Consider the following 16,693-nt stretch of genomic DNA (forward strand, 5'->3'; position numbering starts at 1 on the left):
GTCTCCCTCTCTCTCTGCCCCTCCCCCGTTCATGCTCTGTCTCTCTCTGTCTCAAAAATAAAAAAAATAAACATTAAAAAAATTTAAAAAAAAAAATGGGCAGAGGACCTGAATGTTTTTCCAAAGAAGACATACAGATGACCAAGAGACACATGAAAAGATGTTCAATACCATTAATTATCAGGGAAATGCAAATCAAAACCACAATCAAATATTACCTCACACCAGTCAGAATGGCTAGAATCAGAGACGTGGAATCAAACAAGTGTTGGCTAGGAGGTGGAAACAACGGAATCCTCATGCATAGTTGGTAGGAATGTAAGTTGGTATAGCCACTGTGGAAAACAGTATGGAGGCTCCTCAAAAAATTAAAAATAATCACATAATCCAATAATTCCACTACTATATACCCCCCCAAAAAACCAAAACACAAAATCGAAAAGATATATGTACCTCTATGTTTATTGCAGTATTTTTTACAGTAGCCAAGAAACAGAAGCAACCTTAGTGTCCATTGATAGATGAGTGGATAAAGAAGCTGCGATATTTATATACAATGTAATATTATTCAGTCATGAGAAAGAGAGAAATCCTACTGTTTGTTACAGATGAACCTAGAGATTATTACACTATGTGAAACAAGGCAGACAGAAAAAGACAAATACCATAAAATTTCACTTTGTAGAACCTAAAAAACAAAACAAATGAACAACCAACCAACCAAAACCAAAAAATAAACGGACTCTTAAATGCAGAGAACAAACTGGTGGTAGCCAGATGGAGGTTACCGGAAGAACGGGTGAAACGTCCAATTATAAAAGAAATAAGTTCTGGAGATGAAAAGTACAGCATAGGGAATACAGCCAATAACATTGTAATAACATTGTACGGTGACAGATGGTGACTATACTTATCAAGGTGAGCATCAATATATAGAATTGTCGAATCAATATGTTATACACCTGAAACTAATATAACAGTGTATGTTAATTATACTTCAACAAAAATATTTAAATGATAAAATAATAAAATAAAATAAGCTAAGTAAAAACAACTACCAACTGTAATTCCAGTGAAAAGACTACCTACCAACTGTAATTCCAATGATAGGAAAAGACAAAGTAGGCAGTAAAAATTTCAGTGGTTACCAAAAGTTTGGAAAGGAGAATGGAGCACAGGGGACTTTTTGGGCGGTGAAGTTATTCTGTATGATACTGTTTAATAATAGATACAGAACATTATGCATTTGTCAAAATCCACAGAACTTTATATATTTGTTGTATAAAGCTTTAAAAATCCATTTAGGAAGTCAGAGAATCCATGGAAGAATGAAGACTGTGACAAGAGAATCTAACTGTATTACAAATGTCAGACACAACACACTGAAGGGGGTGGGAAGAGGATGATGACCTAAGTGACTTTGGAAATGGAGTCTACAAGAATAAAGACAAAAGACACCGCACACCAGCAATGTATTCTAGTTGATAAAGTTGTTTCCCATGGTGGTATGAGTTTACAATTCCGATACTGCTATATGTGTTCATTGGAATTGAATAATTAAGGAAACGTACTGAGCAAGTTAACGGGACCAGATTTCTCTCTGTTGGAGTAGTCACTAAAGATATCAAGGGAAGTAGGCTAGAATGATGCAATGTGTTAATGGAGAAACATTTCAGACATCAGTAAAAACTGATGTATACCTTATTATAGATATACATAGTTGCCTATAGAAATATTTGTCAATATGTGTACACGCACAGGTTAGTACACACATAGAGATTTCCTTGTCCTGTGAACTGGGAGGGCTAAAAGAACACCTCAGCAGCAGTGAGCATACCTAGTATTCAAATCTTGGTTTCTAATACCATTCTTCAATAACAGGAGCCAGGACTCCACAGAGAAATAGCTGATTCTAAGACTAAGGCAAGAAATATACAATATAAGCCCAGAGAATATTACAATCCCAAAAAGTAAGGAAGTGCTCAAAAACCAAGTAAAACAACAAAGTGATGGGGGCATGTCAAAGGGCCATGGGAGCCAACTGAAAGACTCCCAGGGGCAAAGGCAGAACAATTTGAGCAACAAAATAAATACAGTATTGGATTATAACGCAAAGTGTAAGATAAATATCCATGAGTATATACAGATATAAATAGATGACTGAATAAATTAATAAACAGGGTAGAACAAATATCAAATGCACAAGAATTTCTAGTAAACTACATAGAAACTTGTTTTGCACTGAATTGTGTTCCCCCAACAGTCATGTGCTGAAGTTATAACCCTCAATGTGACTACAGTGGTAGACTTTAAGGAGGTAATAAAGGTTAAATGAATCATAAAAGCAGGGCCTTAATCCAATAGGACTTGTGTCCTTCTAAGAGGAAGAGACACTAGAAAACTCTCTCTCCCTCCCCATTCACACAGAGAATTGGTTATGCAAGGACACAGCAAGAAGGTAGCTGTCTACAAGCCAGGAAGAAAGGCCTTGCCTTTTTTTCGTTATGACACTCAAGCAGGCTAATACAGATTTTGGCTCCAAAGTGGGGTGCTATTGTAACAAACACCTAAAAACGTGAAATGGCTTTAGAACTGGGTGATGGGTAGAGGCTGGAAGAATTTTGAGGTGCATGCTAGAAAAAGCCTAGATTGCCTTGAAAGGGCTGCTGATAGGGGCCCCTGGGTGGCTCAATCAGTTAAGCCTCTGACTTCGGCTGAGGTCATGATCTCAGGTTCAGCTCAGGTTCATGAGTTCAAGCCCCACATCGGGCTCTGTGCTAACAGCTTGGAGCCTGGAGCCTGCTTCAGATTCTGTGTCTCCCTCTCTCTCTGCCCCTTCTCCACTCACAAGCTCGCTCTCTCTCTCTCTCTCTCTCTCTCTCTCAAAAATAAACATAAAAAAAATTTTTTTAAAGAAAAGAAAGGGGGGCACCTGGTCAGTCAGAAGCATCCGACTTCAGCTCAGGTCATGATCTCATGGTTCATGGGTTCGAGCCCCACATGGGCTCTGTGCTGACAGCTCAGAGCCTGGAGCCTGCTTCCGATTCTGTGTCTCCCTCTCTCTCTGCCCCTCCCCTGTTCACACTGTCTCTCTCTGTCTCTCAAATAAATAAATGTAAAAAAAATTTAAAAAAAAAGAAAAGAAAGGGCTGCTGGTAGAAATATAGATATTAAAGATAATTCTGGTGAGGACTCAGTAGAAGAGAGCTGTAGAGAAACGTCCTATCGTCTTAAAGAATATACATACACAATAATGAACAGAATGTTGGTAGAAATTTGAACATTAAAGATGCTTCTGGTAAGGTCTCAGAAATGAGAAACACGTTATTGGAAACAGGAAGAAAGGCAATTCTTATTATAAAATAGCAAGGAACTTGCTGAATTGTGTTCTAATGTTTTGTGAAAGGTAGAACCTGTAAGTGACAGCCTTGGATATTTAGTAGAGGAGATTTCTAAGCCAAGTATTAAAGCTGTGGCCTGATTTCTCCTTACTGCTTATCGTAAAATGCAAAAGGAAAGAGATAAATTGAAGGAAGTGTGAAGTGAAAAGGAACCAGAATCTGAAGACCCACAAAAGTCTTAGCCAGACTGTAAAAAGTGAGAAACTGTGTTCTGCAAAGAACTCCAAGGATGTGGCTGGACAAACATTCCGTAAAGAGATTACCCATGGATTTAAACAGCCATCTCCACAATGAAGACTATTTCTTTGTACAGATAAAGATACGCATATAAGAATTTTAAGTCTTGGGGCGCCTGGGTGGCTCAGTCAGTTAAGCGTCCGACTTCAGCTCAGGTCACGATCTCACGGTCCGTGAGTTCGAGCCCCGGGTCGGGCTCTGGGCTGATGGCTCAGAGCCTGGAGCCTGCTTCCGATTCTGTGTCTCCCTCTCTCTCTGCCCCTCCCCCGTTCATGCTCTGTCTCTCTCTGTCTCAAAAATAAATAAAACGTTTAAAAAAAATTTAAAAAAAAAAAAAGAATTTTAAGTCTTATTTCTTTGTACACCTGAAGCTTGAAATGATCATGAGACTCAACTTCTTACTATGATCTGCCTGTGAATCTTACTGGAAATATTAACTTGGTATCCTTACATAGTGTAGTCAACCACTGAATTATAGGCACATTCATTTTTACCTTCCATGGTCACATTCTCTTTCAGGCATTCCAATTCCGTGTGAGGGAGCTCTTTTGCAGTCTTTTTTTCTTTAAGAAGCTGAGAATATTTTTGGAAGAAAACTGAAAAAAAAAAGGCCATTCATTTTCTGGTGTTGTGACTTTGCTCTCTATTGTTACTTTCTCACATTCTGTTTTATAGGAACAAAATCTACAAATGTCCAATTGCTTGAGTGGAAGGCTCCTGACAATGGAAAAGATTTCTCATCACCCCACATTCAATGTAATCCTAACCCCACTGATTTTGAAACTATAGATTTCTCCAGGAATAGCCAAAAGATCAGTAGTTGAAGGGAGACATGATGGTTCCATTATAATGAGTGCAAAGGGATTTATCCATATTTCCCTTCAATACTAAATGCAGAAGGTGAGCCCTGAAGGTGGGAGAATGGAGTGAAAGCAAACAGTTCTGTCTGAGGATGTACACAGCATAGGTCTGTTGTGGCGGAAGAGGGTGGGGGCCGTTGCAGACTGAGCTAATTCTGAGTTCTGGGTTACCTGTAAAGTGAGATTTTTTTTTTTTAAGCCAACATTGATCAGGAGATATGGGCATTATTTTCCTCCTCCTTCTTCCTTTACTCTATCCACTCTCAACTGGCTTTTTTTTTTCAGCACACCAATATACTCAAATATGTCACAACTTAAAAATAACTTACCTCTTCCTCCAGAAAGTGAATTTTCTCTTTTTTCCTCCTTACCTCCCATTTGCTCCCTGCCCCACTACATGCTGGCTTCGCTACTTCTTATGCCTTTTAAAATTTTGATATGTTCTTAAAGCCAGAGATATGAAGAAATCCACCTATTTGCCAAATTGGCTTTAGATCTTACATAGTCTTGGGCAGGAAAGACATGATTAAGGTGAAATTTCAATGGAAACTCTTCCTGGAATATCTCTTCCCATCGCCTTTTGTCCACCTGCTCATCTCACAATATATGTCTGTGCAGTCAAAAAAAAACCTGGCCTTATAAACACTAATAGGCAAACACAGATTTGTCCTCACTTACATAACTGTCTAGTGTAGAAATGGTACCTAATATATGTCCCTCTACAAGACACACACACACATATATTCAATTTCTTTATAGGGTGGATACCATTATTTTTATAAGGAAGTAACTAAATTCAAATAAGTAACAAAATTTCTAACAGATTCCCATTAATTGTGTCTCTCCCTCCCAAAGAAGACTTCTTTTCCAGATTTCTGGATAGACCCGTTATTAAATGTCAGTATCTAATGATGCCATCTCTTCACGGAAGGCAGACATTCCATATGGCTTCAGTTGGATACTTACTGATAAAAGCGATAAAAAATGAGATTGCCAATAGCAGCAGAAGCACCAGCAATGAGGCAAAAAGTAGCTTGGGAAAACTGGGATTACTTTTGTTCAGGCTGGTCTTCTCTTTGGGAGCTGAACGAGAAATCAAAGGAGTTTCATCAGTAACAAATTCTGATTTTTACTTTCCTTCTCCTCCCCTTCCTCTTCTCCCTTTTCTAGGATGACATACTATTACCAAGAATATGACATCTGAAATAATAGGAAAATAGGAAAAAAAAATGTTCACTGTAGAAACGTTGGAAACTACATAAAAACACAACCTCTTACCACTGGGGGAACTGTTGCTAATGTTTTGATATATATCCTTCCAGTAATTTTCAAAGTGTATATACATAAGTACACATTTTCCCACATGATTGACATACCATAGGTACTAGCTTCAGACCTACTATATTGTTATACACTAGACCATGAACATTTTTCATACAACCATATTTTTTCTTTAACGCTGTCTATTGTGGTTGTATAGAATTTCATTATGTATTTAAATAATCTTCCAGATTGTTTCCAATTTCAACTACTATAAATAATGCCATAGCAGATAAATCGTTATTATGGTCATCCCTCATCACATTCTTAAAATAAGGTCAGACCTTTCTAGTTACTATTTCATGGTTAAGAATTATTTTCTCAGGGTGCCTGGGTGGCTCAGTGGGTTAAGCTTCTGACTTTGGCTCTGGTCACGATCTCACGGTTAGTGTGTTCGAGCCCCGTGTGGGGCTCTGCACTGAGAACTCAAAGCTTGGAGCCTTCTTCAGACTCTGTGTCTCCCTCGGTCTCTGCCCCTCCCGCCCCCCACACTCTGTCTCTATCAAAAATGGATAAACATTAAAAAATAAATAAAAAGAATTCTTTTCTCAATGGCTAGTATCAAAAAGAAAAAACGTTTAAGGAGGGTACTTGTGATGAGCACAGAGTGTTATACATAAGCGATGAATCACTAAATTCTATACCTGAAGCCAATATTACACTATATATTAACTAACTAGAATTTAAATAAAAACTTAAAAAAAAAAGACAAATAACAAGTGTTGGTGACGATGTGGGGAAAAGGCAACCCTTGTGTACTGTTGGTTGGGATGTAAATTGGTGCAGCCACTGTGGAAAACAGTATGGAGGTTCCTCAAAAATTTAAAAATAGAGGGGCACCCGGGTGGTCCAGTCAGGTAAGCATCGACTCCTGATTTCAGATCAGGTCATGATCTCACAGTTTGTGAGTTCAAGCCCTGCATCGGGCTTTGTGCTGACAGTGCAGAGCTTACTTAGGGTTCTCTCCTTCTCTCTCTGCCCCTCCCCCACTCATTCTCTCTAAAAAATAAATAAACTTTAAAAAAATTAAAAATAGAAACATCATATGATCTATTAACTCCAGTACGGGGTATTTCCCCAAAGAAAACAAAGACATTTAATTAACTAAATCAAAAAGGTATATGCACCCCTATGTTTATTGCAGCATAATTTACAGTAGCTAGGAAAAGCAACCTAAGCGTCCATCCATCCACAAATGGATATACCAAGTGTGATATTTATATACAATGGATTGTTATTCAACCATAAAAAAAAAAAAGAAGGAACTCTTGTCATTTGTGACAACTTGGATGGGACTTGAGGGCATTATGCTAAGTGAAATAAGTCAGACAGAGAAAACAAATACCATATGATCTCACTTATCTGTGGAATTCAAAAAACAAAACGAAACTCACAGATACAGAGAACAGATTGGCGGTTGCCACAGGTGGGGTAAGGAGTGGTGGGGAATGGGTGAAGGGGATTAAGAGGTGCAAACTTCCAGTTATAAAATAAAGAAGTCATGGAAAATAAAGTAAGATAATAACAGAGAGAGTGTCAAACCATAAGAAACTCTTAACTATAGAGAACTGAGGGTTGCTGCAGCGGTTGTTGCAGTGGGGGGGGGGCGGGGGGGGCTAAATGGTGATGGGCATTAAGGAGGGCACTTGTTGGGATGAGTATTGGGTATTATATATAAGCAATGAAGCACTAAATTCTACTCCTGCAACCAGTACTACACTATATGTTAATTAACTTGAATTTAAATAAAAACTCAAAAGAAAAAAAAAGAAGTCATGGAGATGTAATGTACAGCATATCGACTATAGTTAATATTATAGATTATTATAATATTATCAACTATTAAATATTATTACATATTTGAAAGTTGCTAAGAGATGAAATCTCAAAAGGCCTCATCACAAGAAAAAAATTGGAGTGACTATGGTGATAAATGTTAACTAGACTGATTGTGGTGATCATTTCACCAATATATACAAAAATCAAATCACTACATCCTATACCTGAAACTAACACGGTAGTCCCCCTCCCCGCCCCCACCCCCGCAGTTTTGCTTTCCACAATTTGTTACCTGTGGCCAACTGTGGTCTGAAGGCAGATGATCCTCCTTCTGATGTATCCTCAGAAGGTACATAGTAGCCTAAGGCTAGGTCACAATGCCTAGGTCATTCACCTAACTTCATCTCATCACATAAGAATTTTATCATCTCACATCATCACAAGCAAGGTGAATACAGTTCAATATTTTGAGATAGACCATATTCACATAACTTTTATTATGGTATATTAATACAATTGGTATGTTTTATTATTAGTTATTGTTGTTAATCTCTTACTGTACCTAATTTATAAATTAAACTTTTATCATAGATATATATGTATAGGAAAAAAACCCACAATATATAGGGTTTGGTACTATCCACTATTCAGGCATTCACTGGGGATCTTGGACCATATCCCCCCAGATAAGAGGGGACTATTGCAGAATGTTTTATGTCAATCATACCTCCATAAAAAAATAAAGAATAGTTTTCCCAAAGTTATGAGGTATTGACAAGCAGGGGGACAAAATCCTCAATAATGTATAACATAATCTCAGCTTTAGAAAAAATAAAGTTAGATACAGCATTTATATCTGGAAAGATCTACACTGAAATGTAAATTATAGTGATCTCTAGATGGTAAAATAAATATAAATTCGTGTATGCCTCTAGTTTTTAATTTTTTCTTTAATGAGCCTTTCAACATATAATAAGGAAGTTTTACAAAAAATTTTAAGGGGAATGACCCAGCAATAGCACTACTAGGAATTTACCCAAGGGATACAGGAGTGCTGATGCATAGGGGCACTTGTACCCCAATGTTTATAGCAGCACTCTCAACAATAGCCAAATTATGGAAAGAGCCTAAATGTCCATCAACTGATGAATGGATAAAGAAATTGTAGTTCATATATACAATGGAATACTACGTGGCAATGAGAAAGAATGAAATATGGCCTTTTGTAGCAACGTGGATGGAACTGGAGAGTGTTATGCTAAGTGAAATAAGTCATAGAGAGAAAGACAGATACCATATGTTTTCACTCTTATGTGGATCCTGAGAAACTTAACAGAAGACTATGGGGGAGGGGAAGGAAAAAAAAAAAAAAGTTAGAGATGGAGGGAGCCAAACCACAAGAGACTCTTAAAAACTGAGAATAAACTGAGGGTTGATGGGGGTGGGAGGGAGAGGAGGGTGTGTGACGGGCATTGAGGAGGGCACCTGTTGGGATGATCACTGGGTGTTGTATGGAAACCAATTTGACAATAAATTTCATATTAAAAAAATAAAAAAATAAAAAATAATAAGAAGAAAAGAAAAAGAAATAAAATAAAATAAAATAAAATAAAATAAAATAAAATAAAATAAAATAAAATAAAATAAAATAAAATATGCAAGAAGAAAAAAAAGCTTTTTAAGGGGAAAAAACAGTTTCCCTGAGCGTTCTCCCTATCTCCACCAAAGTGTTTTGGAAAGCATGCGCAATCATGACCTCCCACTCACAGCTTCTTATAATACACATGCTTTTTTTCTCTTTTGCTCTATATCTGATATATCATAAATGATAACCATATTACCTTTTATCTACTCCCAAATTCAGTTAAATCCATCCTGGGGAGGCAGGATGCAATGGATTTCCTGAATTCACGGAAGACTCCCTTTGCAACTTTCTAGTCCTTCTTCTGCAACGGTCTTGGGTTACACTTTAGTCCCACGGTAACAAAGACGCCCATAACGCTCTCCACCCAAACTCTTCCCCTCTAACCGAGCCTGAGTCCACGGACTCATCAACATCCTCTGTATCTGGGCTGACGGTTTCAAGACCTGTACCCAATCTCTCTCTCCCTCTCTTTTTTTTTTTTTTTTTTTTTTAGAGAGAGTGAGAGAGCGTATGCAAGTGGGGCAAAGGGAGAGAGAAAGAAAATCTTCAGCAGGCTCCATGCTCAGCGCAGAGTCCAACCTGGGGCTCAATCCCACGACTCTGGGATCATAACCTGAGCTGAAAGGAAGAATCGGACGTTCAAGTGACTTGAGCCACCCAGGCGCTCCTCTACCCAATCTCTTGATTGCAGTCTCACTCAGCCTCAGAAGGCACAGGAGAATAACCTCAGCATAATTAGCATTCTCCTTAGCTCAGGACCTTAGTGGACTTGTCACACCTCAGTTTGGTTAGCGTATAACTACACAACCCCTTAATGCTTATCTTCAGATAACTCAATCTTCTGAGAATCCTAGGTGCCCCACCTGTGGCCAGAGAACCAGCAACTAACACTATCATGCTTCATTTACAATATTCTCTCTTCATCCTTCTTCTCATCACTAACTCTAACCACCAGAAAATGTGCTTACCTGCAGGAGGCCTTTCTTTGGTGCCTGAGGACTTCAATTCACTTTTGAAACTCAATTCAGCATAAGTGGTCTCTGAAGTCATATCGAGAAGAAATCTGCTCTTCAAAAAATCCTTTACATCTCTTCCTTAAAACATCTTAAAATAAAACCCAAACATGGTGGCAATTTGTCATACTTCCTATCAAGAACAGGGGCCCCATATAGGCAAATAACTCTGAGAGGAGTCTCATGAAAATTAGAAACCTCAGAGGCCAAATCTCCAGGATCAGCACGATGAGAATCACAGCATTTGAACATACGTCAGCAAATGTAATAAGGAACTTCTCATAAATTTATAAATGTAATAAGGAAATGGAAAGTAGGAACTCAAAGCATAGATTTAAAAATATGTATAGAAAGGAAAGACACAGAGAAACTAAGCAGTTAGAGAACGCTTTCCTGAGACCTGTATTATCTGAGCTCACCAGCCAAGAATGAACTTCATGTATTTGTGTACATCTGTATGCAAACATAATTATTTATAGACCAATCTGTGCATAGATTCATTCATGCTGTATTCTCATCATGTGTGGCTGATCAGGCAACTTTTGGTGACCACATTCTAAGAGGATCATTGACAAAAAACTCACATGTCAGCCTCCCCACTTTCAAGAGTGTATGTAGGAGGGAAGTCAAAGCTTACGTCATACGTGTTCTGAAGCTGCTCCCCAGTGCTCTCTGCTTTTCCCTGTTCTTAACTGACTCCTTCATGGATCTCCATTCATTTTGTTATAGTCGCTTCCAGAAGCTCCTGAAAGCAGCTCTCTTTGCTGGATGTTAGTGGAATAGGCCAGCCTGCACACCACCCTTCTCAATCCCTTTAATCCCTTACACCACCACAACAAAAAGACTCTACAGGCCAATGTGACTGTTTTTTAACAAGTTAAGATAATTTAATAGAGTCACAAATTAGGAGATAAAGTCAGTGACAAATGTGACTTTTTCCAAAGGACAAGAGGAAAGCATTCCAAAAACTGAATCCTTCAGGTAGAATCTTCCGAGATGTGCTCTTGAAAGCTCACTCCCTAGATTCAGCTCTCCCCAAAGGATCCTCCTTTTAATCTCCTGCACCAAACTCCTCCATCTCCTGCATAACACACACACACACACACACACACACACACACACACACACACACACTTACTTCTATCTTTCCATATCAAGGTACATTGCAAACCGTGCATTCACACTAATAACCTCTAATTCCAATCCAACGCTAAGGAGTTCATTCTAGTTTTCTCCCTTCCATATTTCTAACTCCCTTCTGTTACAGTAAGAAACCGGCTTCCATTGTCTTTTACTTACTTACTTATTTATTTTAGTTATTTGAGTAATAAACACGTTTAGTCAATTTTCTATCTTTGCCATTCCCTCCTCTAAGATGCTCTTCTCTTCCTGACGGGGCTCTGACTTGCCAATCCAGGCCAACATTACTACTGGGGCCTTTAACCCGCTTGGGTGTTCTTGCACAGAGCCAGCCAACCCCCATGGACCTCATCCTCAACTTGCTCAGGTCTGACCCCACGCCGGGCCATCCTCCATAGGAAATCCCTCCTCACTCTGCTTAGACTCTGACTTCTGATGCCGGCTCCCTAACACCCACCTGGAACGCATCCTTACCCTACTCAGGTTCTAAAACCCGACACGAGATCACCCTGACGTGTGGAAGCTCTCCTCGCCCTCCCTGGGCTCTGAGTCCCCACGCGGGGCTATGCTACCATGTGGACGGCTTCCTCATCCCGTTTGGCTTCTGAAACCCACACCGGGTCTGCCACTTTCCTGACCCGTGCCGGGTCCCCGACCTCCCAGCAAGGACCATCCTGCTTGAGCTCCCTGCACCTGGCCTCCCCACCACATAGATGTCTTCTTCACCTTTCAGGCCCTGGCACTCCAGACCAGGCTGCTTCTGACACCCTACACCAGGCCGTTGCCACATGTGGACACTCTCCTCAGGATGCAAAGGGTCTGATGCCCGAAACACTTTCCAATCCCTGCAGGGATGTTCTCCTCACTCTTTCGGGCTCCAACACCACCATCAAGCCAACCCCCCTGCAAAGTCACCCTTCTCACGCTGCCTGAGCTCTGACAACCTGCACCAGACTACTGTTGCTCTCCACCCCACCCTACAACAGACACCTACCTTGTTCTGCTCTACCTAATGTTTCATTTAGGACTGAATTGTTTCGTAAGGAAAAGGAAAGGGTTTTGAAAAGAGGTAAGAGAGGGGAAGAGCTAATTCTTGCAAATTTTCTAGCAAATTACTAGACTCAACAAGTACTTGCACACTTGCCTGTGTGCGTGCCTACACCCTCCTCCCGAGAATAATCACTGATGATCAGAGCCTCAACAACGTAAGTTTGTAAAGATAGATAGATAGATAGATAAATAAATAAATAAATAAATAAATAAGTTCCCAAAGGTATCTCTGTTTCCCTGGGGTAAATCACATGATAACTGGATTATACTATATCACAAATAATCCCAAAACCTGAATGGCTTACAATGACAGTTATGTCTCACATCGCGGGTAGGCTTATGGTCTGCGTAAGGTTGACTGTAACTGTGCTTGGCTCTTCTCTTAGTATTTTCTCATTCTGGAACCTAGGATCATAGAGCAGCTCCTTATGAGTTGAAACATACAGTAACACTCAAATCCTCTACTCAGATAAGGGACACATTACATCCACTATGATTCCTTTGGCCAGTGGAAGTCACCTGGCCTTGATATGAAGAGGAAAATACACTCTACCTATGGGGAGACATGTCAAGGGCAGCAAAATTCCCACAGACTAAGTGGCTTAAATAACAATCTATTTCTCACAGTTCTGGAGGCTGGGAAGTCCAAGATCAAGGTGCCAGCAGATCGGATACCCGGTGAGGATCCCCCTTCCTAGTTCATAGATGGCCATCTTCTCACTATGTCCTCCCATGGCAGAAGAGGTGAGGGAGCTCCCTGGGGTCTCTTTTATAAAGACACTAATACCATTCATGAGAGTTCGACCCTCATGACCTTATCGCCTCCAAAATGCCCCATCTCCTAATACCATCACATCAGGAATTAGGATTCAACGTATGAATTTTGAGGGGGGCCACATTCAGGCTATAGCACTCTTTACTTTTTTTAATTTTTTTAATGTTTAGTTTTGAGAGAGAAAGAGAGGAGCAGGGGAGGGGCAGAGAGAGGGGTAGAGGATCTGTGCTGACGGCAGAGCCCACATAGGGCTCGAACTCATGAACCATGAGATCATGACCTGAGCCAAAGTCAGATGTTTAACCAACTGAGCCACCCAGGTACCCCTAGCACACTTTAAATAATTTAGCCAAGGGATCTCTAGAGCAGTGATCTCCAAAATGGGGCACAATACCCCCGCTGGTATTAAAAAAGGATCCTCTAGGGGCGCCTGGGTGGCTCAGTCAGTTAAGTGTCCGACTTAGGCTCAGGGCATGATCTCGCAGTTTGTTGAGTTCGAGCCCCGCATCAGGCTCTGTGCTGACAGCTCTAGAGCCTGGAGACTGCTTTGGATTCTGTGTCTCCTTCTCTCTCTCTGACCCTAACCTGCTTACACTCTGTCTCTTTCTTTCAAAAATAAAACAAAAACATTTAAAAAAAAAAAAAACTTTTAAAAAGGATCCTCTAGGGCACATAAATAACATACTAGAACATCTATTTTTAGATATTTAAAATGTTAAGTAAAATAAGCTTTAAAATGTTAAATAAAATAAGTTTTATTACTATCATATGAGTTTAGTGTTTGTTGCATGTCATGTTGGTACAGGATCTATCATGAGGAAAGAGTGGAGGTTCCACAACTTTCTTTTTTTATTTTTTTTCTAATGTTTATTTATTTTTGAGAGAGAGAGAGAGCATGTGAGCAGGTGAGGAGCAGACAGGGAGACACAGAATCCGAAGCAGGCTCCTGGCTCTGCGCTGTCAGCACAGAGCCTGACACAGGGCTTGAACTCACGAACCGTGAGATCATGACCTGAGCCGAACCGACTAAGCTACCCAGGTGCCCCAAGGTTCCACAACTCTTAAGAAGTTGATGTTGTACCTATACTTGTCCATTCATTCTCTGCATGTTGCATCATATTACAGTTTAAATATCTGTATAGTTAAAAAGTTGGCTGACCTTTGGACCCAGTTCCTGGAAGGTAACTTCTAAATCCTTAGAATTTCCTGAGTAATATGAATGTCTTTGTTATTCATGATGAGCCCTGACACTTTATGGTAATGAAGTCACTCTTTGTGAGCCCCTAGTTTGTGCTAACAAGATGACGCTAACAAGATAGGGACTGACCAAGTCAGAAAAAAGCCATGGGATTAGAGGGTTGAGGCTTTGAGCCATGAGATGCCAGTCCAGCCAGGGAAGAGACGGAGACTGAGCTCAGCCTCATGGCAAATGACACAACCAAGCATGCCTATGTAACAAATGCCGATTAAACTCTGAGCACCAAAGCTCAGGTGAGCTCCTCTGTCTGGCAATACTGTGTGTACTGTCACATATTAATGTGCCAGGAAGGTGACATATCCACAGGGACAATGAAAGCTTCACACCTGGGACCCTCCCAGATCTCACCCTACGCGTGTCTCCCTTTGGATAACTCTGATTTGTATCCTTTTGCTATAATAAAACTGTAAGTATAGCTGACTTCTGAGTCCGGTGAGTTATTCTAGCAAATTACCAAACCTGAGGGAGTCATGGGAATCCCCAAATTTGTAGGAGGTTGATAAGAAGTATGGGAAGCCCGAGAAACCCCCAAACTTGTGACTGGTGTCTGAAATGAGAGCAGTCTTACACAGGACTATGCCCTTAATCTGTGAAATCTGGCCTAACCCCCGGCAGTTGGTATCATAAATCATTACAAGACCACAATATGATTAGTTTCATAAAACAAGATATTAGAATATTTGTGATTTTTTTTTTTAACAAGATGGGAAGTGACCATCTTGTTCACTTTGGCAAATTACTTAAAAGAATTGGGAAACTTACTTAATATTGCTATGCTTAAAAAAAAAAAAAAGACGTGTTCTTATTTTGCTCACTTTTTCAGTGCTATGTAATAGCTTCCGGTGGTATGCTAATTAGCAGATATCAAAGCATATGAGCACACACGTACATGCGTGCGCACACGCACACACACACACACAATTAACCTGTGCTTTCAAGGTAAAGGTGACGTTTCAACAGTGAGAAGATGACTACCTCAAAAAAGGAACTGTGTTATGGAGAGAGCGGATGGAAAATTGATAATTAGAAAAAAATTAGTTCCTCCATGTTATGTTTTTCCTTTTGCCAAAAATTATATAAGGACGTGGTTTAGACATCTTCCTTTTTGAAATCTTCAAAATCTGGTTTCAGTGGGTTTTGAACTCATTTATCAATGAATTTAAAATGAACACTCTCATTAGTCTGCAAGAACAACTGGATTAATAACAGGAAAAAAGATATTTACTAGCTGGTTTTAACAGAAAGACTTATAAAGAGAATTGAAAAACAAGAATCACAACTTGTTAAGTACAGCTAATAATACACATCCCTTTTGAGCCATGTATCGTTATGAGGTATGTTTCACAGTTTATAGTTACTAAAAGCAAGAGCTGAAATAAACAAACTTATAACTAATCAGATACTTTGCTCTCATAACAAGTAACACTAAATTTAAAGTCATTCGAAAATATTATTTACTTTGCCTTTACCACATCCTTATTAACTTTCATTTTTATTATAATATACATAATAGACTTGCTCGGGAGAGCATCAGTTATCTATATAACCAACCATCTTAGTAGTTTAACACAACAACCATTAATTCAGCTCAAATTCCTGATTTGGGCAAATTGGGCTGGGCTCAGCTGCATAGTTCTGGTTTGAGTCAAGTGTGGCCGATCTCAGCTCAGTCTATTCACATCTCAGCTCAGTCTATTCACGTATCTCTGGTCAGATACCAGATTGATAGGCACTTATCTAGGATGGCCCCGACTGAGACAGCTTATATCTGCTCTGTGTGGTCTCTCATCCTCCAGCCGACTAAGCAGGGTTCCAAGAGCAGCAAGAGAGCAAGTCCAATGCACATAATCCCTGCTTGCCTCACATCACATAGTCTTTCCTTGGCCAAAGCATTGCACCATCAAGCCCAGAGCCAGTGCAAATGCTACAAGACAAAAACTGTAAGAAGGTGTGGACAAATTAGAGTCACTGCTACATTCAGTCTCGTTCAGAGAGGTAAATAAATCTGGATCACAAGATGCGGTACCAATTCTCCTTGGGATTTCTCCTGGTTTGATGCTCACATACGTGCTCTGGTTGAGACAATGATAGTATAGATCCTGAAACATAAACCATCCTTTGTTCCAAGACAGCAAACAGAGAGACTCAGAAATACTCCTGACACATGGTACTAAGGACACCAATGATCAAAAGGGGTGTCAAAAAGAAGGCTGAC

At 39.8% G+C, this 16,693-nt stretch overlaps 1 protein-coding gene across 7 annotated transcripts in view; it reads right to left on the reverse strand.

Moving 5' to 3' along the window:
* The window catches only part of CLEC4A (C-type lectin domain family 4 member A), a 53,913-nt gene that overhangs the window by 11,976 nt on the left and 25,244 nt on the right, over nt 1-16,693 (reverse strand). For 4 of the 7 annotated variants that reach the window (XM_053225788.1, XM_015061344.3, XM_053225787.1 and 1 more), the window contains 3 exons: nt 10,211-10,346; nt 5,465-5,581; nt 4,133-4,234 (listed from right to left, as the gene is read on the reverse strand). In XM_053225788.1, the coding sequence (XP_053081763.1) occupies nt 4,133-4,234; nt 5,465-5,581; nt 10,211-10,292 (301 nt within the window). In that variant the 5' untranslated portion in view covers nt 10,293-10,346. Of the gene's footprint in view, nt 1-4,132; nt 4,235-5,464; nt 5,582-10,210; nt 10,347-12,769; nt 12,851-16,693 lie in introns of all 7 variants that reach the window. The other 3 variants (XM_015061342.3, XM_053225786.1, XM_027074193.2) reach the window with 1 other exon arrangement.

This window comes from Acinonyx jubatus, chromosome B4 (assembly GCF_027475565.1).
Source record: "Acinonyx jubatus isolate Ajub_Pintada_27869175 chromosome B4, VMU_Ajub_asm_v1.0, whole genome shotgun sequence".
Classification (NCBI taxonomy): Eukaryota; Metazoa; Chordata; class Mammalia; order Carnivora; family Felidae; genus Acinonyx; species Acinonyx jubatus.